Source organism: Podarcis bocagei (genome assembly GCF_964188305.1).
Source record: "Podarcis bocagei genome assembly, chromosome: 12".
NCBI classification, from domain to species: Eukaryota; Metazoa; Chordata; class Lepidosauria; order Squamata; family Lacertidae; genus Podarcis; species Podarcis bocagei.
This window is the reverse complement of record NC_138137.1, coordinates 35,989,763-36,013,179: the sequence shown is the minus strand read 5'-3', so window position 1 is coordinate 36,013,179 and position 23,417 is coordinate 35,989,763. Positions and strand designations below refer to the sequence as shown.

At 44.6% G+C, this 23,417-nt stretch overlaps 1 protein-coding gene across 2 annotated transcripts in view; it reads left to right on the top strand.

Annotated features, from left to right (window-relative positions):
- RUNDC3B (RUN domain containing 3B) overlaps positions 1-23,417 on the top strand; it is a 39,997-nt gene that overhangs the window by 6,256 nt on the left and 10,324 nt on the right. For both annotated transcript variants that reach the window (XM_081164158.1, XM_081164157.1), the window contains exons 4-8: positions 202-287; positions 1,449-1,538; positions 2,708-2,788; positions 3,342-3,510; positions 6,810-6,967. In XM_081164158.1, the coding sequence (XP_081020284.1) occupies positions 202-287; positions 1,449-1,538; positions 2,708-2,788; positions 3,342-3,510; positions 6,810-6,967 (584 nt within the window). The remainder of the gene's footprint in view (positions 1-201; positions 288-1,448; positions 1,539-2,707; positions 2,789-3,341; positions 3,511-6,809; positions 6,968-23,417) is intronic.

Sequence of the window (23,417 nt, the reverse complement as noted above, 5' to 3'; positions counted from 1 at the left end):
GGTTTTGCTACAATAAGATTTGTTCACTTTAGACTTAATTTGGGGAGAAATGGACTGCAGGTGAATTATCACCAAGTGTGAAGCTTATTGCTATGTGACACTATTGTTTTCCTTCTGTCAGCTTGAATGGTTTTCAGAGATATAAATTGTATTCAGTTGTTCTGTCTAACAATACCTAATTCATGGCTGCTGCTTTTTCAGGGAAGAGCTTGGATTAGAGTAGCGCTTATGGAAAAGCATTTGTCTGAATATATTTCCACAGCTTTGAGAGACTTCAAAACAACCAGGTATTAATCTCCTTTATTCAACAAAAAATTGAAGTATTTTTCAAAAGTTCATCTGTGTAATTCTTTTATTACCCCAACATTTGTTCAATTATTGGGACTTACTCATTTTTCACTTTTCACCTTTTCACTTTTTGTGCTAAAAATGATTATAGAAGGAAGGTCCTAATTAGCCAGATGTTTATCTTCTCTCTCCCCAGCTGGCTCACTTTGACAGGTGGGTGGGACATCATCTTATATTGCAATCACATCAGGTCACTGATATGTGGATGGACCCACCCTCCTGTCAGAGTTGACTTACATTGGTGGGGGTGAGGACAGTAACCAGAAAAGCAGCAGCTATCAGGATGAAACCCATCAATTCAGTCATGTTCTCTGCAGGTTTCTGAGCAGGCTTTAACACACACACCCCATCAGTTGATGAGGGTGGGCAAAATTTTGCTGCCTTGTTGGGAACTGGTGTGCACAAACAACACGGGATTGAACCCCACCCTCATCCATAAGAGATGTCAGTGGATTGACTGGTGGGCATGGTTTTGGAAAAATGGTGTTGCGGGCCAAATTGGATTCCCTGCTTTATATAGTGATGGAATACCAAAATCTAGTACATGCTGGATAATATGTTTCTTTTTTCAGAGTAACATTTTACTTTATACTGGCCAGTTGATGTGATTAAATAGGGTTTAACACTTGCGTGCCCATTTCACAATAGCCTTGAAAACTGTGGGAAGAGTTGATGTTCCAGTTGCAGTGTTGAGCAAAGTAGTTGTGTTAACTTTGTAAATATGAAATTGCTAGCTGACAATGCTGATTGTTTACAGTGGTACCTCGCAAGACGAATGCCTCGCAAGACGAAAAACGCGCAAGACGAAAGAGTTTTCCGTTTTTTGAGTCATTCTGCAAGACGAATTTCCCTATGGGCTTGCTTCGCAAGACGAAACGTCTTGCGAGTTCTTGCGAGTTTGTTTCCTTTTTCTTAAAGCCGCTAAGCTAAGCCGCTAATAGCCGTGCTTCGCAAGACGAAAAAACCGCAAGACGAAGAGACTCGCGGAATGGATTAATTTCGTCTTGCGAGGCACCACTGTAGTTTGTCTTTAACTTTGTGTAGCTAGCATGTCACTAAAATGGCAGAGAGTATAACTGAACTGGAAATTAATCTTATAGAAGATTCTATGAAGATGGAGCAATTGTCCTGGGAGAAGAAGCAAACATGCTAGCTGGTATGCTGCTGGGCCTCAATGCTATAGATTTCAGGTATTCTTGTGGATTTAAAACTTCTGTGGTATAAGGTTGTTGAAGTATGAAGAGGGGAAGCTTATGAAATTTGGCATTGGAAATAACGCTAAAAGTTCATAAGCTTATTTTGTCCCATATGTAATTGATTTGTCTTCAATTTTTTGGTGGCATATGTCCTAAAATGCCAGTCTGAAACTTGGATCCTGTTTTAAATCTAGCTTATTGCAGGTACCTTTTCATTATGTTTTTAGTTGTAGAGTTGAGCATATAAGTGCAGCTACTTGCTCAGCATGTAAGTATCTCACATTCAGGAAGTTAGCTTTGCTGAATGTCACCAGAAGATGGGAGCAGTGTTTTGTTTTTCCAAGGTAAAACTGGAAATCAACACCAAGTGTTACATCAGATGTAACACTGCTGTGCTTTAGTATTATGTTAACCTTCGCAAGCTTCAGACTTACATGCTCCCTTCTCCTGGCACTCTTGCAAGGAGGAGATCAGAAGCATTTGCTTTCTAGTTTTAAACTGACCACAGATCCCAGTTGAGAGAACTGTGATTAAACAATGGTTCATGAACAAGCCAACATTACAAACCATATTTTTGATCCTGGCTTGTTTGAACTACCCACAGTTTCTGCAATTTCAGATAATGTGGGAAGCTGTGGTTAATTTTAAAATGGAAAATCTCCTTGGGGCTGCATCAAAGGAAGAAAGGGGAGGGTGTGTGTGCAAGTTTGAGAGTCATGCATATTTATTCATGGAGTGCCAAGTCATAATTTAGTGTTATGATCAATCAATCCCTATTCTGTGACTAAGGGTTTTCTGTTTGCCGCTCAGCGCTTTATAGTAACCATAGCTATCTGCCATACCATGGCAGAATTAAATAGTTCCTACTAATACCTCCTCAGTTTTACCTTTGAGAGTGGTAACATCAAGTACAATACAATGATTGTATTGATTTTTTATATATTTATTGAAATAATTATAGACTGCACTTTCATTTAAAATATCACAAGAATTCTTTCTTGATTCAACACAAGCCTAACTTTTCATTACTGAAAATATTTTCCATATCTCCTGTGTACTGGCAATTTTGTGAGAAAATCAAATTATATGCTAAGGTTATTTAGTATTACCATCATTTCATTTTCTTGATTTAATATGATTACTGATTTCTTGCCTTGTATAAGCTTCTGCCTCAAGGGAGAGGGCCTGGATGGCAACTATCCAGCTGTGATAGACTTCACACCTTACCTGAAGTTCACCCAAAGGTACCTTTTTATTCTCGTAATTTCCTCTTGGCTGTAAACTTTAACTTACACCAGGCTAGCTTGACATTTATTTATCACTTCACACACTTCAAAGTGGTTTTCCATTTGTCCTGTACTTTCTAGTTGTGGGTCCGAGTGGTTTTGCCTTTGCCCCACTGCTTTCCTCTGGAAAACCTCCTTAATGCTAAATTGGAACTAGCAGCAGTCTGCAGAAAACCCAACTGATGTTTGTTCTGATTCAGCACTAAACCACAGGTTTTCCCAGGGGAAAGCGGTGGTGCAAACAGAAGTGTTGTGAACTGCCTTGAGATCTTCAGATGAAGAGCAGTATACTAAATAAATAAATGTGTGACTGAGCCCTAATACTGAGTTCCCAGTGTTTTGCACAAGGAAGAACTTGCAACTTCATGATGCGTTTGTAACAGATTTGAACAATTGCATCCAACCCTACTGAGGGGTCTCTTTCTTCAACAATGGCTTGCATTTCTAAATCAGAGTCTAGATCTTTCAGCTGAATTTTGCAACAAGCTGTTCTTGGTTCTTGGTCCTTCAGTTCTGACAGCATCAGTAGTGATGAAGAAGAGCTAAGAACACTTGGCAGTAGTGGCAGTGAAAGCAGCACACCAGAAAACATTGGTCCTCCTTTCAACATGGATGAGAACAGCTGGTACAACAAATGCAAACGGGTGGAGCAAAAATACCGCCTCACACTGGAGCAGAAGGTAAAACCTTACTTTGACTGAAAGAAGCTGAAGATATTTGGTGCGTTACAATTGTAAATAGAAAATGTTAGAAACTTTATTTTAGAGAAATTTGTTCTTACCATTGGAAAATAATTGCTTTATTTTGTTGTTTTTTTTTATAAAAATTTTATTTGGTTTTCTGGTTTTATAGAGACAAGACATACACAAAGAAAAGACTAAAGACAAAAACATATATAAAATCAGCAAATCCCCGTTTCATGAACTTGTTCCCTGACTTCCCCCCACCTCCCCTCGTGCATCCCAGTTTCAAGGTTATATCAGCAAGTTGGTATTTCTCCTCTCAACATTCTTATTCATCTTATTACCTTTTTTTATAATAAAAATTAATTTTCCTAAGTTGGACTTAAGTTCTCTTCCATCGATTTTCATTTTATCTTAATTAAGAGTCATAATAACCAAACCTAGAAGTCTTAAGAGTTTTTAAGGGTCTCTTCTTCCCTCCCTCCCATCCCCGGTTTTTGTCCCTTCCCAATAAAGATCCAGATTCAAGATTCTCAGCCTGGGTTCCTCACGTCCGAGGCTTTCAAATCCCTTTCAGTCCCTCTCCGCCTGTCCTGTTGGTAGTCCTTTATGTCAGTCGTCAGGTCTGGGAAAAGCTCTTTCACCATCAAAATGTATCCTCTTCCCACAAGGGGGTTCAAAAGTAACTGCTGGAGAATTTCCACAAAGCCTATCTCTTCACAATCAAAGTCCAAACGGAGGCCCCAATCGTATTTCTTTATTTTAGTTTTCTGTATTCCATTTTGTCCCGGGACCTCCTCCTTCTTCTTCTGTGTCTTTCGCAGAGTTATAGTAGATATGTTCCCAGCATTTCCTTGCTTGTGTTCCGCAGATATCAGCTTTTGGTTGTTGCTTCCCAGGATTACTTCTTCTTTTTCTTGTTGTTTAGTCTCTTCCAGCTCTGTAGGTATTGTTTCCCATTCAGCTGTGGATTCTTTCTCATTGAGGTCCTCAATACTAAGAGCAGAGTTGCCTGTTCCCAAGGTCATAGTCTCAAGTTGTTTATTCATGGCCAAGCTCTGTTCTTGTAAGATTCCCACCAATTGAAACATCCTTTCGATTTCCACAAGTAACTTTCCTTCCACAGCCATTGTATCCATTGTAGTTTCACAGAATTCCCCCTAGGGGGAATCTGGTTACTTATTAGCCTTTTCACCAACAATCCTTTAACTGATTATTGTTACTTTGTTTCCAACAGTTTTAGCTCAATTATAACTCGTCTTAGTCCAGAGGGATCTTAGATGACAAATTTTCCACTTTAAATCGGCCGTTTGACAGCTTTGACAGCTGTCAAACTCCGCAGCTCTTACACAGGCCCAAAGCAGGACGTTCCCGGGCCCGGGAGGGGGGGTTGGTTAAAGCAAAAAGAAGATTCCCAAAACTCCACTCTCCAGCCCAAAATTTCCCTTAGTTAAATCTCGGAAGTTAATGTCCTTTTTAACTCACCCCACCAGGGGTAGGCTCTCCAGCTTAGCTCTTGCGCCGTTGCTTAGATCGTCTGCAAGGGGGGGGGTGCGGACTTCCTTTTAGACACCCCCCGCTCGTCTCCAATTCAAGGTAGAATTTTATAAAGTCCCAATCCGTCTTACTCACGGGCGATTCTTTCAGTCCAAATTTTCAAGGAAGGAAGTCAGCGCTCTCTGGTTATGGCTCGCGGCTTCGCTCCACCGAGGTAGCGATCGACTCTCAGTGCCACGCCACCCCCGTATCCCCTCCGCAGCCTTTAAAAAGGCTCTTTGCGAATCAGGGGGGGCGCTTAAGGCACCCGCCGAGTCTTCAGTCCGCAGGCTTCCGCGCCTGCGGTTTTTAAGGGTCCCCGCGTCGCCGGCGCGGCAAAGACCCATCCTCAGTGGAGCCGATTCCCTCCGGAGCTCGGAGGGAATCCGCCATTTCCAGATCGCGTCAACCCGGAAGTCAATAATTGCTTTATTTTGGTATGACTTTCCAGATACGGAAACCTTCAGACATGGCTCCTTTAAACAAAAAAGGAGCTCACTAGAAGTATTTCACATTTACTTTCCTCTTGCTGTAAAAGCTCACAACTAGCCTAATGGTAGCACATGACGTCAATATAGATTATATCTCCCAAAATGAGAGTGCTTAGGAAGGACTCGGAAAATAGTAGATTATCTTTCATTTTAAAGAAGAGCAGACAGAAGATCAAATACTTGACATACCATCTAGAGAATAGAAGCCTCTAGGATGCATCTCTTTACCCTGGCTTTTGACACTTGAGATGTGTATTTTCAAGACTCATCCTATTCCTGTGACTAATTTGTTTTGCCTGCTCTTAATACTGAATTTTAAATTATTGTAACCCTGGAGCCTGCTGGTGAAGGGTGGGTAGTGAATTTAATAAAAATGATGAAGTTGATGTCACTCTGTGCAAATATTGGGTCTGGCGAAGGAACAACACTGTTGTTTTGGCAATTCATCTGTGCTGAAGCCACGGTTAATTCCACATCTCCCCTCTGCACCCATTGAACATAAGCCTCAGCCACTAATAGAAGCAACTGTGCTTAAAAACACTTTAGCTATAACTACTAAATTTAAAAGACGCTTTGACTATGTTTTAGTAAAAGTGGCAGGTACTTTTTGAAACTACTAATTCAAATTGTTCCTAAAACAATTACTCCTATCGCCTGAGTTGCAAATCTAAAACACTAAAAGTAATGTGGAATGAAAGTTGCAGAACTTTTTCTTCTTCTTGGATGTTTTGTGTCATGTAAGAACATAAAACAGAGGAAGAGCCCTGCTGGATCAGGGCTGAGGTGCATCTAGTCCAGCATCCTCACAGTGGCCAACCAGACAAAGCAGGCATATTAACAGAAAACACCATGGAAGCTTTCCCACCCTTCTGGGGTAACTGCAGCTTTCATTGGTCCGGCTGAACTATTATAATATTCTGAGTCCCAGCTCCTTTAGTAAGACTACACATTAAACACACTCCTGGCAACACTATTTAACAATTGGAAGGCTGCCACACCTCCTGCTATTAATGGCAGATGTATACCTGACATGTTAATAACAGAACTGTACTGTATACAAAACTACTTATTTGTTAAACAGAATGATTTAAATAGGTTTTTTTATTGATAGTTAATTACCAAAGAATAAGTTTTAACATTTTCTAACTACTTGTTTCAAGAAGTATCAAATGCAAGAGAGCTCACCAAAATACTTTAAAAATAAATTTTAAAATATTAGTTGCTTGGTTTGCAAATTTTGCAGTACAATTAATACTTATGTGTTTCTAGGGTTATCTAGAAGAGCTAGTACGCCTTAGAGAGACCCAACTGTCTGAATCCATCTCTCAGAAGAAGTTATTGCGTCAGAAGGTAGAAGCTATGGATTTGGCTCATAAAATGGAAAAGGAACAACTTGAGTACATCATTGTGGAACTGCAAGACCAGCTGTAAGTTGGATGCAGTGCAGAGAACTTGATGGAGAAGTAATGTTTTTTGAATAATACTGTAGTTTTTTGGTCATTATATGAAAAAATCCAGCTCATATGTTAATCAAATTAATGTAGTTCAGTTACAAAAACTGAAATTATATTTGAAAATCCTTGGGGGGGGAACCATTTTTTTTATTTATTTCCAAAAATGTATACTGCCCACTATTTAAAAAAATCATGGCAGTGAACAGCATAAAATACACAATAAAATTACATAAATAAATCAAATTACTACATCAGCATAGCTGGATCACCCCTCAGGAAAAACTTGGGTTAAGTTTTAAGATTTAAGCAGGTGCCTAAATGTCAGTGCTGTAGGTGCCTGCCTGATGTTCATTGGAAGCATTTTCCAAAGGACACATGTCACCCCACAAAATGTCCTCATCTTAGTGGACATAAGATGAACTGTGGGAGCATACAAAACAACTAAGACTGCCTCTCTTGAAGACTGATGTGCCTGGCCAGTGGCATACAATGTAAGGAGTTCCCAGAGGTAACTGGTTCCAAGTTGTTCACGGCTTTATATGTCAATAACAAGACCTTAGACTTGACTCGGTAGCATATTGGCAGCCAGTGTAGCACTTTGAACACAGGTGTTATGCACTGTTGATAGGGCATCTGCTATAACAACCTTGCTGCAGATGCCTTATCCAGTCTTAAGGGAAGGCCCACAAAGAGGGCATTGCTGTAATCCAATCTAAACTGAATGCCTGGACTACAGTAGCTAAGCTATGGTATCTACCAGTCCAGGAATAGTTGGAGCTGTTGCGCCAGCTGACATCCAGGGGCAGTCCTAAGCTACACACCTGCTTCTTCAGAGGGAGAGTAACCTCACCTAGAAGAGGCAGCTAACCTATTTTCTGAATCTGGGAACCTCTCGCCTACAGAGCTTTTACCAGCTTTCTTTATTGGTCCTCATCCAGCCCACCACTGTTCCCAGGAACTGATCCAGCTTCTGTGCTGCTACACCTGAGTCAGATGTTTTGGAGAAGTAGAATTGGGTGTCATCAGTATATTGGGTGCCAGCAACATGTTGACACTGTGTTCCAAATGGCTTCTGCTCCCAGGAGATTGGCCAATAGATTTCTCTGAATGGGTACAAATTTCTTCATATCACAAGAACAAATACAATGACAACATAGCAATCTGAATTGCATGAAAAAGATTGCCCTAGGCAAAAGTTACTCATCTTATGACCTCTGTGGAAACTGCAGAGGCAACCCTTGTAAGCTCCCAAAGTTCTTTAAAAGCATAAGCCACTGTCCCTTTCTTTCAGCTAATGCAGGGGCACAGGTTCCAGTGGGCAGGTGGGCCACTCACTTGTCAATCACTTGACATCACATCAGGTGACCTGTTTTTGCCTGCGTAGTTTGAAATAAAGCTATACAGATAAAGACCCAGCACTGTCCACTGATTCTGAGGGCTTGCAAGGCTCTGTGAATGGAGCTCTGCACAGGGCTGCAATCCCCTTTGGGCCCAGTCTTTGCCTGCTTTGTAGGGCAGGTGAGCATGGCTTTGTCAAAACAACCTTCCAGAAGAGATTTGGTGAGTCTGTTTAGGCCTGTGCTAATGGCTTCCCTGTCATTCCCCATGTTGTGGTAATGGGATTTATTTCTTCTTATTAAGAGATCTAGAGAGGGGTTTCCTTTAGTCTGTTGCCAGTTGTTGGAATGAACATATCCTAGACTCGAGGGCCTTTCAGAAGAGTCACTCAGAATAAACTGGAATAGGAATGGAATCCCCGCCTCGACATATGGATTCCATATTCTCCAATAAAAGTGTATAAACAACTGCATACTACTTTCCATATTATGATGTATGTGTAAGATTAAAAGGTAAAGGGACCCCTGACCATTAGGTCCAGTCGTGACTGACTCTGGGGTTGTGGTGGTGCTCATCTCGCTTTATTGGCCAAGGGAGCCGGCGTACAGCTTCTGGGTCATGTGGCCAGCGTGACTAAGCCGCTTCTGGCGAACCAAAGCAGTGCACGGAAACGCCGTTTACCTTCCCGCTGGAGCAGTACCGATTTATCTACTTGCACTTCGACATGCTTTCGAACTGCTAGGTTGGCAGGAGCTGGGACCGAGCAATGGGAGCTCACCCCGTCATGGTGATTCGAACTGCGACCTTCTGATCGGCAAGTCCTAGGCTCTGTGGTTTAACCCACAGCGCCACCCGCCTCTCTATGTGTAAGATTGGGTATAAGCTATTATTATTATCATACTTCATCCAAAGATCACAGGGTAGGTAATAACCTAAAAATACAAAATAAGAACACAAAATACACAATAAATCAAAAAACAAGCCAGCAACCCCCCTCCCTGCCCACAAACCTATTTAAAGGGCCTAAGGCCTGGTTGAAGAGATGTTTTCACCTATTGCCTAGAGATATGTAATGAGGGTGCCAGGTGATCCTCCCCTCCCTGAGGAGAGCATTCCAGAATGGGGAGCCACTGCAGAAAAGACCTGTTCTCATGTTGCCACCCTCTGGACTTCTTATAAAGGAGGCTCATGAAGAAGGGCCTCAGATGGTGATTTCAGGGTCCAGATTGGTACATATGGGTAGAGGTTAAAGCTATTCTAGCTTTAGATAAGACAATGCATGTGACTCTTGAGATATTTTTCTTGGCAGGTTTACTTGCCTTGGACAATGTATAAAGGTTTGACTTACTAGATACTTCATTTTGAACAACTTTTAATTCTCATTCAAATTTAAAGATACCACATTATTAGAAATTTGTCAAAGATTTGTTAACTGAGATTGATGACACCTAAGTGCTGCAGTTATAGTTGCAGTGACACTTAGGTAGATATGTAATATTTTCTTCTTTATATAATTTTATTAATTTTTCATTAATAACAATCCAATGTATTAATACAATACCAAATCATAATTCAATTAAAAAAGCCAATTGTCAGATTCCAGATTAAACATTTTGGTCGACTTCCCAAAGTCATGTTGACTTCCCACGTTAGGAGATTTTTAGGAGATGTTGATTCCTTGTTCCCACTCCAATCTCCTTATTTAATCCAAATAATACAGTTCTGATGTGGATCCTTTATTTTAACAGCCACTGATGTGTTGACTTTTGTTCATATTTATCCTTTAATTTGCAATTTGCATATCCTTTAATTTGCAAGTATATCTGGTAACTCTGTGTGGAATGTTTTTTTAAAAAAACGTTCAACCTTCCTTTCTTGTTGCAATCAATCATTTTCAGCATTTCCTCCCCGTCCCCACTCCAAGGACTCAATTTTACTGCGTAGTGACCTTTCACCATCTTGCTTTTCTTAAAACTGAAAGTGGTCTGAAGTCTGGCCATTACTCCAGCCTCACTTCCAGCGTTTTCTTTGAATTCTTTCCCATCCAATAACAAGCTGATATCTTATCAACACCATAGTAAATCAAAGTTCAAGTCCTCCATAGGAGGGTATTGTCACAGAACATCCCAATATTTTCCACACAGTTCCATTTTTTCAATTAATCCATAAGCATTATAAAGTCCTTGTTAATTCCCTCTTGCAGTCCACTATTAATTGCAATCCATTAATAATTGCAATCCATTAGTAGCTGTCAGAGCTGCTTCCAGATCCTAGCTCACAGAGGATCACGCTAGCCAGCGATCATTAAGTAAAAGTCTTTATTGAGTTACAGTTTCCATTCTCAAGCTGCTGCGTGCAACTCTACGTCTAATGGCTAGATCGGCGAAGCTCCGTCTGAGTCTCCGCCCCTTGTGCACCAACTTAATATCCTAGCCCTGCTCCACCTTTTCCGCCTGACTGTTCTCCTCTGGGTCCCTCTGCCCCCCGGGGTCTCTTCCTTCCTGGATTCTTCTGACGCCGACCCCCCAGACCCTCCTGTCTCCTTGCGCCGGGCTTTAGGACCTGGCTCTCTTTCAGGGCTGCCTACTGCGTCACTTTCCTGTGCATTTGAACTTGGCGCGCGCGCCCAACCTTCCACTTTCCGTCTGACCGTTTCTTCGCTCCCCGATGGAGGTGTGGCCACTCCTGACTCATGCCCTTCCCCCTGTTGTGAGCTGCCAGTGCTTGATCCCTGGCTCCCTTCCTCTTCCCTGCTCTCTGGCGGTGACGCTGGTCCCGATTTCCAACTGCTCTCCTCTGAGTCCCCTCTGGCTCTATCTTCCTGGGGTGCCCCCCTAGACTCCCCCCTTGCCCTGGCCACTGGTGCTCCTTTCTGTGAATCTTCTGATTCACTGGAAAGACTCGGAGATCTCGGGTCGTCGTCATCACTCATCTTTTCTTCTGCCTCCTCCCCCTCGCTCTCTGTTTCCTCCCCTGCTCTTGCCTCTGCTCCTGAACCCCTGACATCCATCCCCCCCTCGAAGCCCCCCGTTCCCCCCTCCCCTCCGTCCGGTGCGGGAGCTGGGTGCTGCTGTGTCAGAGGGACGAACGTCGGATACAGTTCGCTTCCCGTGGCGGGCCTCCATCTGAAGTCTCCCGGTTCTTCCTCCCTGCTCTCGTCGACGACGGTTACCTCCGCTTCCATCTCTGTGCCGCCGTGCTCGAAACCAGGGTCGTCCCCGAAAACGTCCATGTCCGTCTCTCCCTCACTTCCTCCTGGCGGCGTTGCTCGTCCTGGACCTTCCTGCCACTTCCTGCGCCACTGCTCCTCTGGTCTATCGTCCCACCAATACGAGGGTTCTGAGGCAGATCCCGAGGGTGACCCCTCCGGGGAACGGGCGTCTCGTATCGGGTCCTCGTCCGAGTCGAACCCCTGGAACGTGCTGGCAGAAAGCGTGGGCGTGAAAAGCCAGTCGTCGAAAAAGTCTGCTGGCATTGGTCTATGTGGGAAGAGGGCATGAAACTCGTCTTTGAGCAGAGGTTCGTCCAAGGCGTAGCCCGGCACCCAGCTGTTTGCACTGGCCGGGGTGCCCTCCTTGGCGAGAAGGTATTCTACCCCCTCTTCCCCCCATCTGGAGTCCAAAATCTCCGTGACTTCGTTGATGCGTTCCTCCTGTGCCACTCCCGCGTGCCCGGTTCTTTCTCTGAGCGGACTCGGTGCCGTTCCGGGTTCCTGAAACCTGTGCGGTGCCTTGTAGGGAGTGAGCACCGATCTGTGGAACACCGGATGCATTCTGGAACCCTCCGGAAGCGCCAGCCTGAAAGCCACCGGGTTGACCTGCTCTTCGACTTGGTAGGGCCCCAGTTGCTTATGCCCTAGTTTCTTCTTGGCCAACGACCTGGCTGGCACTGCGTGGGCTGCTAACCAGACCCAGTCTCCCACACGGATCTCTTCGCCAGCCCTTCTGTGTTTGTCCGCTTGCACCTTGTATGCATGTTTGGCCAGCTCCAGGTGCCGCCGCAGCTGATCGTGGACCTCCTGCAACTCCGACGCGAACGCATCTGCTGTCTGCGGCTCCCCCTCCCCCATCCTTTCCAGTCCCGGGAAGGTCCTGGGGTGCCTCCCGTTGTTGGCGAAGAACGGCGTGACCCCCGTGGACACGTGCTTCGTGTTGTTGTAGGCGAACTCGGCGAGCGGCAGGTAATCCACCCACGTCGCAGGCTGTTGATTCGCATAACATCTCAGGTACTGCTGCATGATGGCATTGACCCGCTCCGCTTGCCCGTTGGTCTGCGGGTGTCTCGCCGACGCCAGGTTGATCTTGACGTTCAGGAAGCCCATCAGCTTCTGCCAGAAATTCGAGATGAACTGCCGCCCCCGGTCGGACAGAATAGACCGTGGCAGACCGTGAACCTTGAACACGTGGTCTATGAACAGTTTGGCGGTTTGCTCCGCCGTGGCCACCTTGGCACACGGAATGAAATGTGCCATCTTGGAGAACAAGTCCACCACCACCAGCACGGCCGTCTTGCCCCTCGAGCTGGGCAGATCCGTGACAAAGTCCAGGGCCACTCTCTCCCACGGTTCGACCGGAGTTTGCAGCGGTTCCAACAGTCCGGCCGGCGGTCTGTGCACCGGTTTGGCCCTCTGGCAGGTGTCACACCTCGCCACGTAGTCCGCGACCTCCCCTCTCATTCCGGGCCACCAGAAGTCCCTGGCGACTAATTCCACCGTCTTCTCCTTGCCAAAGTGCCCGGCAGTGGGCGCGTCGTGCAGCTGCTGCAGTACCTTGGCGCGAAGTTCGTCTCCCGGCACGTAGATGGCCCCTTTACGGATGAGCAATCCATCTCTCAGCTGGAACCCGTCGGTCGCTGCCGTACCCCTTTGCACCTCTGCCATCTTTGCTTGCGCGAAGGAGTCATCCTGCAACGCTCGTCGCACCGCCTCCAGGTCAACTGTTGCCGCAGCGCACGCCCACACTGTTGGTGCGAAGATGTGCATGGCGGCCGCTGGCGTGGCGTCCTCCAGATATTGTGGCTTACGGGAGAGAGCGTCCGCCATGATGTTGGTGTCCCCCGGGACATACTCTATTCGGAAGTCGAAGTTCGCAAAGAACTCAGCCCAACGTATCTGCCTCTGGTTCAGGAACTGTGCCGTGCGCCAGTGCTCCAGATTCTTGTGGTCCGTGCAGACCTGCACCGTGTGCTTGGCGCCGATCAGGAAGTGCCTCCACGCTTTGAATGCTGCATGAATGGCCAGCAACTCCCTGTCCCAGATGGTGTAGTTCTGTTCGGACTTGCTGAGCTTCCTGGAGTAAAACGCTCCCGGCCGCCAAACCCCCTGCGGGTCTTTCTGCAGCAGGACTGCTCCCACGGCTCTGTCTGAGGCGTCCGTCTCGACCCTCATCGGCCTGCTGGGGTCGACATGCAGCAGCTGCTCTTCCGACGCGAAGAGACGCTTGAGTGCCTGAAAGGACTGCTCCGCCTGCTCTGTCCAGATGAACTTCTTTTTCTTGGAGCTAAGCGTGTCCGTGATGGCCGCTGTCTGCATAGTGAAGCCTTTGATAAACTTGCGATAGAAGTTCGCGAAGCCGACAAACCGTTGGACCTCCTTCCGGTTGCGTGGGCTTTTCCAGTCCAACACCGCTCGAACCTTGGCGCTGTCCATGGCGAGCCCCTTGTCAGACAACTTGTAGCCCAGAAAATCCACCTCCGTCACGTCGAATTGGCACTTCTCCAACTTGGCGTAGAGCCTATGCTGCTGTAGCCTGCTTAGCACTTCTTTGACGTGTCTGTCATGCTCCTGCTGCGATTCCGAAAAGATCAGGATGTCATCTAAGAAACAGACGCACGTCTTGTAGAGGAGCCCCGCCAACACGTGATGCATGAACGCTTGAAAAACGTGGGAGCCATTTTGCAATCCAAAAGGCATAACTCTATATTCGTAGGTGCCCAGTGGCATGAACATGGCTGTCTTCCACTCATCTCCTTCCCGCATGCGAATGAGGTTGTACGCCCCTCGCAGGTCTAACTTGGTGAACACGCTGCCCTTCCGTACCTTTGCGAGGAGGTCGTCGATTCGGGGCATGGGGAAGTCTGATGGCTTGGTCACACTGTTTAAGATGCGATAGTCCACTACAAGTCTTTTTTGGGGCGTGTCCCGCTTCTTAACAAAGAATACAGGACTGCCCCCCGCTGCCTTGGACTCCCGGATGAAACCGCGCTCCAAATTATGATCTATGAACTCTTTGAGTTCCTGCAGTTCGTCCTCAGACATGGAATACAGCTTCCCTTTAGGCAGCGCCGCCCCCGGCAGCAGGTCAATTTTGCAGTCATATGGTCTGTGGGGGGGTAGCCTGTCTGCCTCCTTCTCGCAGAAAACCTCCAAAAATCCCGCGTACTTGTGGGGAATCGCTTGCAGCGTGCCTAGCAGCAGCTGAGACTCCTCTTCCTCTCCTTCCTGCCGGGGCACAATGCAGTGTTCAGCACAAAAGGAAGAGCCGAAGGTCAGCTGCCTCTGGTACCAAGCCAGCGTCGGGCTGTGCTTGTCCAGCCAACTCATGCCCAATACAATGGGCGTGTCCGATAGTTGAGTGACGTTGAAGCTGATGATTTCCCTGTGATTCCCAAGTCGCATCACCATTGGTGGCGTCTGCTTCACCACTTGCCCCCCTAGCAGCTCCCTGCCATCCACCGTGACCACCTGCAGGGGCAGTGTGGCAGGCAGCAACTGTACAGCGTGCCGGTCGACAAAGTCCTGCCCTATAAAGTCCGCATTGCTTCCCGAGTCCATGGTGATTCCATTGGGCAGCTGGAGCGATGCGGTGAGCCTCACTACTGGTTTGGGCGGGAGGGGGTCCATGGGCTGTGAAATCTCCGGGGACTTTTTCACTGACACGTCTGGCTGGGCCCCAGTGCCTCTTCCTCCAGCCAGACATCGTCGTTTCCCTGCTGTGGTTGTCCTTGCTGCGTTGCTGCAGTTACCATTGCTGAGGCTGCAGTGTGCTTGTGGAGCCTCCGGGGACACTCTTTCGCCATATGCCCTGGATCCTCGCAGATGTAACACTTCCTGTTCCCTCTAGGAGGCTTCGCTTTCACTGTTGTCGGTGCTAGGGCTCTGGCTGCTGACTGAGCCCTTGCACTTCCAACCTCCATAGGTTCCGCTCCCCCTCCTGGCGGAGGCGTGGATTGCGCACGCGCTGCTTCTCTGGGAAGGAAGGAGGAGCCCCTGGCTGGTTCGCGCCCTCCACGCCCTTCGTCCCTGCTCCACGGACGTTCTTCCAGCCGCACCCCCACCGCTAGCGCCCTCTGAACGATCTCCTGCGTGGTCCGGGGTCTCTCCCCCCTCGCAATTTCATCTTTAACAGAGCCGTGCAATCCCTCCCAAAACAGGTCTCTTACAGGAGCCGAATCCCTGTCCCATTCCAGGGCACTGACCAAAGCGAAAAAGCGGGCATGGTACTGCCTTACGCTGGCCCTCCCTTGTTTCAGTCCATGTATCTGCTGCCGAGCAAGATCCACGTCAATGCTTGATAAAAAGCACCCATCCATCGCTTTAATAAAGGCATCTGCATTTTGGAGCGCCGGATCCTTATCCCTCCACAAATTGCGCAGCCATGCTTTAGCTTCCCCATGCAAATGGGACATGATGAATCCCACTTTCTCTTGCTCATCTCTAAAGTCTTTTTTCAGCAGTTCCAGTGCGCACATTACATCTGCTCTAAAGTTGGGGTACTGTTGCAGGTTCCCATCGAAGTGAGAGACCAGCCCGCCTGTTCGTCTCGCCAACCCAATTCCCTCCTGTTTGGGTGTCAGTTGCCCTTGCTTCGTAAGCATGTCCAACCTGACCTGGAGATCCCTGCAGGCGGCAGCTGCCTCCTCCTCTCTCTTCCTGGATGCGAGAGCCTCGGCATTCAGTTGTGTCACTGCTTCTCTGAGTTCCGCTATCTGCTGCTCAGCCGTCATGTCGTCTGCCGTTCGTGAGCTCGCTAGTAGGCACCTGCTTCTCTCCTCTCCTCGAGGCTGTAGATGCCCACAATTAAGGGACGGAGCTTACTGTCAGAGCTGCTTCCAGATCCTAGCTCACAGAGGATCACGCTAGCCAGCGATCATTAAGTAAAAGTCTTTATTGAGTTACAGTTTCCATTCTCAAGCTGCTGCGTGCAACTCTACGTCTAATGGCTAGATCGGCGAAGCTCCATCTGAGTCTCCGCCCCTTGTGCACCAACTTAATATCCTAGCCCTGCTCCACCTTTTCCGCCTGACTGTTCTCCTCTGGGTCCCTCTGCCCCCCGGGGTCTCTTCCTTCCTGGATTCTTCTGACGCCGACCCCCCAGACCCTCCTGGCTCTCTTTCAGGGCTGCCTACTGCGTCACTTTCCTGTGCATTTGAACTTGGCGCGCGCGCCCAACCTTCCACTTTCCGTCTGACCGTTTCTTCGCTCCCCGATGGAGGTGTGGCCACTCCTGACTCATGCCCTTCCCCCTGTTGTGAGCTGCCAGTGCTTGATCCCTGGCTCCCTTCCTCTTCCCTGCTCTCTGGCGGTGACGCTGGTCCCGATTTCCAACTGCTCTCCTCTGAGTCCCCTCTGGCTCTATCTTCCTGGGGTGCCCCCCTAGACTCCCCCCTTGCCCTGGCCACTGGTGCTCCTTTCTGTGAATCTTCTGATTCACTGGAAAGACTCGGAGATCTCGGGTCGTCGTCATCACTCATCTTTTCTTCTGCCTCCTCCCCCTCGCTCTCTGTTTCCTCCCCTGCTCTTGCCTCTGCTCCTGAACCCCTGACAGTAGCTAATTTTCTTCTTTGGTGAAGAGTTGCCAAATCATAAAACAGCATAGTGAATATGTACTGTACTGTTGAAAGAATGAAATTTTTAAATGCCCCCTTAACAGTAATTTATTTTTTTACTGGCTTCTCAGGGGGTTCTCAATTAAAGACTTGAGCTAGCACAAGCAGATTCCACCCCATGTCCCCAGATCTGATTTAGAGATGCATGATGGAAGGAGATGGAGAGAGGGTTCAATATTCTTAAGGAAATATGTTGACCTTTCTTAAAACTATATATAGAGTGTACTTCATGCATAGTGTTTTGTTTAGCTGCGTCACCTTTTCATGTAATATGTGCTTACAAATCATGTGTTGTGTGACACTTGTAGAATCTGTGCTTCTAGCCAGAAGTGGGTAGAAGGTTAACGTTCAGATAAAATTTGTTCCAGCCTTCTTACTTTCATATATCATTTTAAAGAACATGACTACTCATGTGATTCATCCTTTTTCTTCTTTTTAAGACAGCCCAGCTTGATTTTTATCACCTGTCTCCAGTTATGATGATAAGAACATAATGGCCTGCTGGATCAAGCCAATGACCCATTTCATCCAGCAGTTTGCTTCCACAGTGGCCAGCCAGAAGCTTGCGGGAAGCAGCGGCTCATATTTGTCACTAGTTTGGCATATTCTGAATTTGAACATACTAAATCCTAGTAACAACCTAAAAGGCCTCCCTCCCTTTATTTTGCATTATCTGTATATAATTAGAATTACATTCTAGATACAGTTGTGGCACCTAAATATTCATCTCGTCATTTGATCTCAAACAGGAGTGGGCAGCTTAAATGATAAAGATTGTGTCAGTGGGGGCCATTCTAGAATGCTTTTCACAAGCAAGATGTGCATAATAAAATTGCCTTTTTTCTTTCTTAGCCCATGCTTTAGATGCTTGGTGCAGCTCTATGTGGACCTCTGGTTAATTGTGATGTTAGCTCTTTTATTACCATTTTTTTGATACTGCATTAGTCAATTGTTGTGAGTCATGGTTTACTTAATATGAATCATCTTTTTAGCTGCGTAGCTGTAATGCTCTGGAAAATATACTGCCATAGTTGCTTTGCATGTAGGTATAGTCTCTGTAAGAAGATAATGCGCTTTAAAGATCTGAGTGGCAGACAATATTCATTCATATATTTATATATTCTCTCATATATATATATATATATATATTTGCTTTCGTAGATTTTCACGGGTACAGGAATGCAGGTTTTGGTGTCTTCGGGTGTCTTCCCGTGTAAGAGTTGGGGTGTCTAGGCGACGTTTCGACGAGGTCTCACTCGTCATCTTCAGGCTGGTGCTTTCGGCTTCTTGTTACTGGAACAGAGCAGGATCTCAGTGTTTGAGTTCCTATAAATACTGTTGAGGGGGTGTGGTGTATAGCCTCCAACGTTCTGGGCAGAGAGGAAGTTCCCAGGTTAGTGTGTCTTTTCTTCTTTTGTTCATTAATTACTTGAGGGATATCTTGAGTGATTTCTTGAGTGATATTCTGAGTACCACTTAGGAGGGTCATTAGGTGTGGATTAGTTGCTAAAGCTTTCGTGTCTTGACCTCTTGAGCTTGTGAAGAGTTTTTTCTGAGAAGATGGCTGTACTGCACAACTAAGTGCAGTAACGTCGCCTAGACACCCCAACTCTTACACGGGAAGACACCCGAAGACACCAAAACCTGCATTCCTGTACCCGTGAAAATCTACGAAAGCAATATATATATATATATATATATATATATATATATATATATATATATATATATATATATATATATAATCTCAGAAGAAACAGTAGATAATATTTGATTGGTTATTTAACAGCAGTTAAGCAGCTAAGTTAGTAGAACACAGGTGCATATTGAGAGTTGTTTTTTGAAAATATGTTAATGAAGTTACCTTTTGCTAGCATATTCCATTGAAACATTAAAGGTATGTCTTGTTCATATAAGAAAAATACAATTTTTAAAGCAATCTGTCAGGTCTTTTACCTCTACTTCAGATTTTCCTTAAAGGAATAACTTAAGAATGGTAGGGAACAGTTGTTTGAAGCTAATGGCCAGTCAAACTCCCCCAGGTACTCAGAACTGTACTGAAAATTTAAGTGGTAGAGCAGAACATTCTGTACTTGAAACAGATGCTTAGCAACAGTTGCGCATGCTGTTAGCGATTTGAAAAATGTGTAATTGGTACTTTGGCAGTTTCTATTATGATTGGGAGGTGTGAAGAATAGATCACAGTTCATGGAAAGCATTGTCTTTTAAAACATGACTATGACATATTTGTTAAAAATCCAGTTTGGTTTTTTTTACTATAAATGTCTGTTCTGATTCCCTTTGCTCTTTGTCCTCAACTTTGATCTCGGCAGCTAGCCACTAAATGCCATGGCATTTGAATCAATTCAGACTGTTCGGGCTGTTTTTCTTTGATAGAGGTTTAAAAATTAAATATGATTATGACTCACTGTCAGTGTGACAGAAGAGATTTAAAATTACAGGCTGGGATTTAAACTTAAATGTGATTACATGACTCATTATTTGATGAAACCGCTTGATTTAAAAAAAGATAATGCCAGAAATGAAACCCAAAACCTTAATCCTCAACTGTGTCCTTTACATAAGAGGTAATGTAAATGGCATAGTATTTTAAATGCTCAACATTTTAAAATTATTTACAAAAGTATACTGAGAAGTGACAGAATTCATATGACGATCATGGTCTAAACTTGTGAATAGTCTGAAGCATTCCTGTTCAGTTGAAGAATCTAGCCCTTAAGCAAATTTTTAGTAAAATACCTCTTTGAAACAGATTATGCAGAAAATTGTCAAAATAATTGCATAAAAATACTGCACATTAAAATTGTGGAGATAAGATACAACTTTAAATGCAGTTAAGTTGTAACAGTTTGTATAGTTATAAAATGGTGAATGCAAGTGTTTGCATATTAAAGCTGGAAAATAAAGCTGGTCTACTTCTGAGAGTAGCACTCAGGCATAAAAAGCCCCATTAATTTGTTTTTCATAACCAGGAAGGCTCAAATATAATAATATTTGTAGGAATCTGTGAAAAGTTGTGTTTCACTTGTGTTCTTGTGAGTAAGGATATTAATCTGTATGAATAACATTTACGTTCTGCCCTACCCCAGTCAATGGGGTGGGGGCAATACCTTAAATATATAAACTCGGCCATCTACTTTATTATCAGGGAGTTTTACCTGGACACATCCTCTTATGATCTGATATTATCAAGACCAGGTGTATGTCTTGTGTCTTCAAGGAGTTGTGCTTTTGATTTAGTGGGCCCAACACCCTCCCATTAGAAAGCAGGCAGGCACTATTCCTGTTATGTTTCAGAATCCCGTTTTGTTTTTTTAAAATTTCAAAAGGCCTTTGAATTATGAACACAATTTTATGTTGTTTTCAGACGTTTTAACATATCTCTTGAATTTCTGTGTATTGTATGGCTGAGGCATATAGTGAAAAGCTGCAATTGATTACATAGAATAATCCCCCCTCTGAAGTAGATGTTAGATTATTCCATTGCTGCTGGCCAGCAGTATTAAGTTTCTTGGTATTTGCTGCATCTTCTGCTTTGCACATTCTCCCATGGCAAAAAGAGCCAAGCAAGCTCTTTTCATTTTTGCCCAGTTTGCCTTCACCAGTCATGGATCGATAGATTGTTTTGTGATATAGATATTTAATGAATTTGGACTGCTTTCTGTACAAATCCCAGGTACATGAAAAATCATTGGCAATGGGTGGGGATGGGGGAGAATCCTAATCCTTGTTCTGACTATATTGTATTCTTTTAATTTCATTATATATATTTTATTGTTGATTTAGGATTCCTTATCCTGAAATCAGCTCTTACAGATGTTGTTCTTGCATAAGAGGAATGTGAAAAGGGGGAAATGTAGCTTGTGGTAATAGCAGGGAACAGGTGCATTTGTTTATGATTAAGATTTACTGGTTAATTGCAGATTGACTTTATTGATCTTGCTTGAGGTTAGATGGCACCTTGGGGTTCTTATTTAGAAGCCATCTGGGCATTGAGGGATATATAAATTAATAAATAATGATATGCCTTGTATGTGCTGCTTCTCTGGGTTTGCACATTCTTCTGTACTATTCTCTGTTCCTACTTTTTGCTGTTTTACATTACAAATACATTGCCAGGTTTTGAGCAGATACTCATGATGTCATAGTTCTCGCCCTTTAACCAGATAGTGTTTTAAGTAACTTCAACAGAGTTACTTTTTTGTTTTCTTTCCTACGCCTACAGAGGAAGCAGTTTTTGCTTAAACATTACACTGTAATAGGGATGTATGGGATGTTAGTGGAGGCTTTCTGAGCAGACGTGACCAATGGTGGGTTCAACCATCAAGAAGGTGGTTTCTGCATGTGCTCTAGAGGGACGTGTGGGGCTGATGGGGCTCGTCAACCTGGGAAGGTAGTACATCCAGGAGAAGGAAAGCTCTGATCCTAAACCGCTGCCTTGTGGGATACATTCAGGAGAAGAAAAAGCTAAGGAGTAAAACCTGCACAAATACTGAGTGGAGTCCCTAAGACGGTTGGATGGCTCCTTGTACGCCTCCTTCTGGCAACTCCTGCAGCCAAGCTGGTGCTAAATGTATCGCTCTGCTTTCCTTTGGATCACAATAGCAAGGCCAAGGTCTTGTCACCTCCATATACACTGCCCAAGCTTGCGCCCTGAGGTGCACTCTGTTGTCTCTTGAGACAGATGGGTGCCAGAAGCATTGCAATATAATGTTACTAAATGGCCAATAGTATGGGATGAGGAATGAGTAAAAGAGTATTTGAAAATCTTGCATAAAAAAATAAAAGTTGAATATTTTTCTTTTGAAAACAAGCACATATGTGAAAGCCCATGTTGCCTGGTGTGTAACAACATATAAAGGATTCTTTATGGCAAAACATTGTGTGATTTGTCATAATGCATATTAATCCATTTTTACACGCTTTGTATCACACCAAAGTTCAAGCTGGTTTATAAAAATCAAAATCTAGTGCGAACCTAAGAATAATACCAATTTAAAATACAGTAAAGATAAAGCTTCAAAACAGCACTGCAAAATAGCCTTAAACAGCCCAACGTCTATCTGCAATTAAACCTGCCAATGTTCTTACTGAATGGAAAGTTTTTTGACTGAGACTTTTTGTGGATGCAATAGGAAGTACTGAAAGCACACGGGTGCCTATGGGTGTTGGAAACTCATGCCTTAGCAAATTAAAATGGTTTTTCCTGGCATCTAAAACAAATCAAAGTAGGTTCAAAGTAAATATTTTTGGACATCATACAATCAGGATGCTGCAACAGATAACCACTGTCCTTATGATTACCACCTAATCCCATAATATCTAGCATGTGTATATTAAACTACTAATAAATTTATCATGGCTACTACTTGCAGAAAAATGTATTAATCTGACTTAATAGTATGTGGAAAAAATATTTCCAGGATCAGTATTCCTGTGAAGCAGCTGCTTCTGGTGCCAGTTTCCCTCCATATGTATATCATTTTTAAAAACAAAACAGAATTGGGTACACTGTCACTTTTAACTGCAGACACGAGCATATTTAAGGCAACAATGAGTACCAGTTTATCTAGAAGTAAGTTCCATTTTGAGTAGACCTGTACAGTGTAGGTTTGTGCTTTCAGGCTGGGTTTATTATTTTCAGGAAGCATACAGATACATGCCAGCAATCTGAATTTAGTCTTAAAATAGCTATGAACAATTGAAATGTGGATTTGGTATGTAACAGTTGGCATATTTGGAGCCACTTGCAGAAACAGCCTTATCTTGGCTTACTACTTGTGGCTTGTTTGGGAGAAACAAACCATGAGCACTGCTTCACACATAATGCTAAGCCAAGCCTTGTTTGTTTGCTCTGTATGTAGGCAAAGTAGAATAGGAGCAACTGAACAGCATATACAGGCACACTGCTTGTTCATCGTAGGCCAGGGCTGGGGCCAAACTGGGCCCTCCAGGCTGTTATTTGCAGGCCTTGCCCACCAGCCCTATATACAATGCCATGGTTTAGATGAATTAGTGCTGTGTAAGATAAGAACACTGATTTATATTTTACATGTATGCCCAGAACTTTTGCTAATCTTTTATTTTCTGTTCCTTGGGGAGACTGGTAACAAGTCTCCCAAGAGTGACAATTCTGGGAAATACCCTGAGCAGAAAACTATGCTGCTTGTCAATAACTAGAATTCTACTATTGTCATCTCCTCCATAAATCCGCAGTCTTGGATTCCCTTAGTTTGTT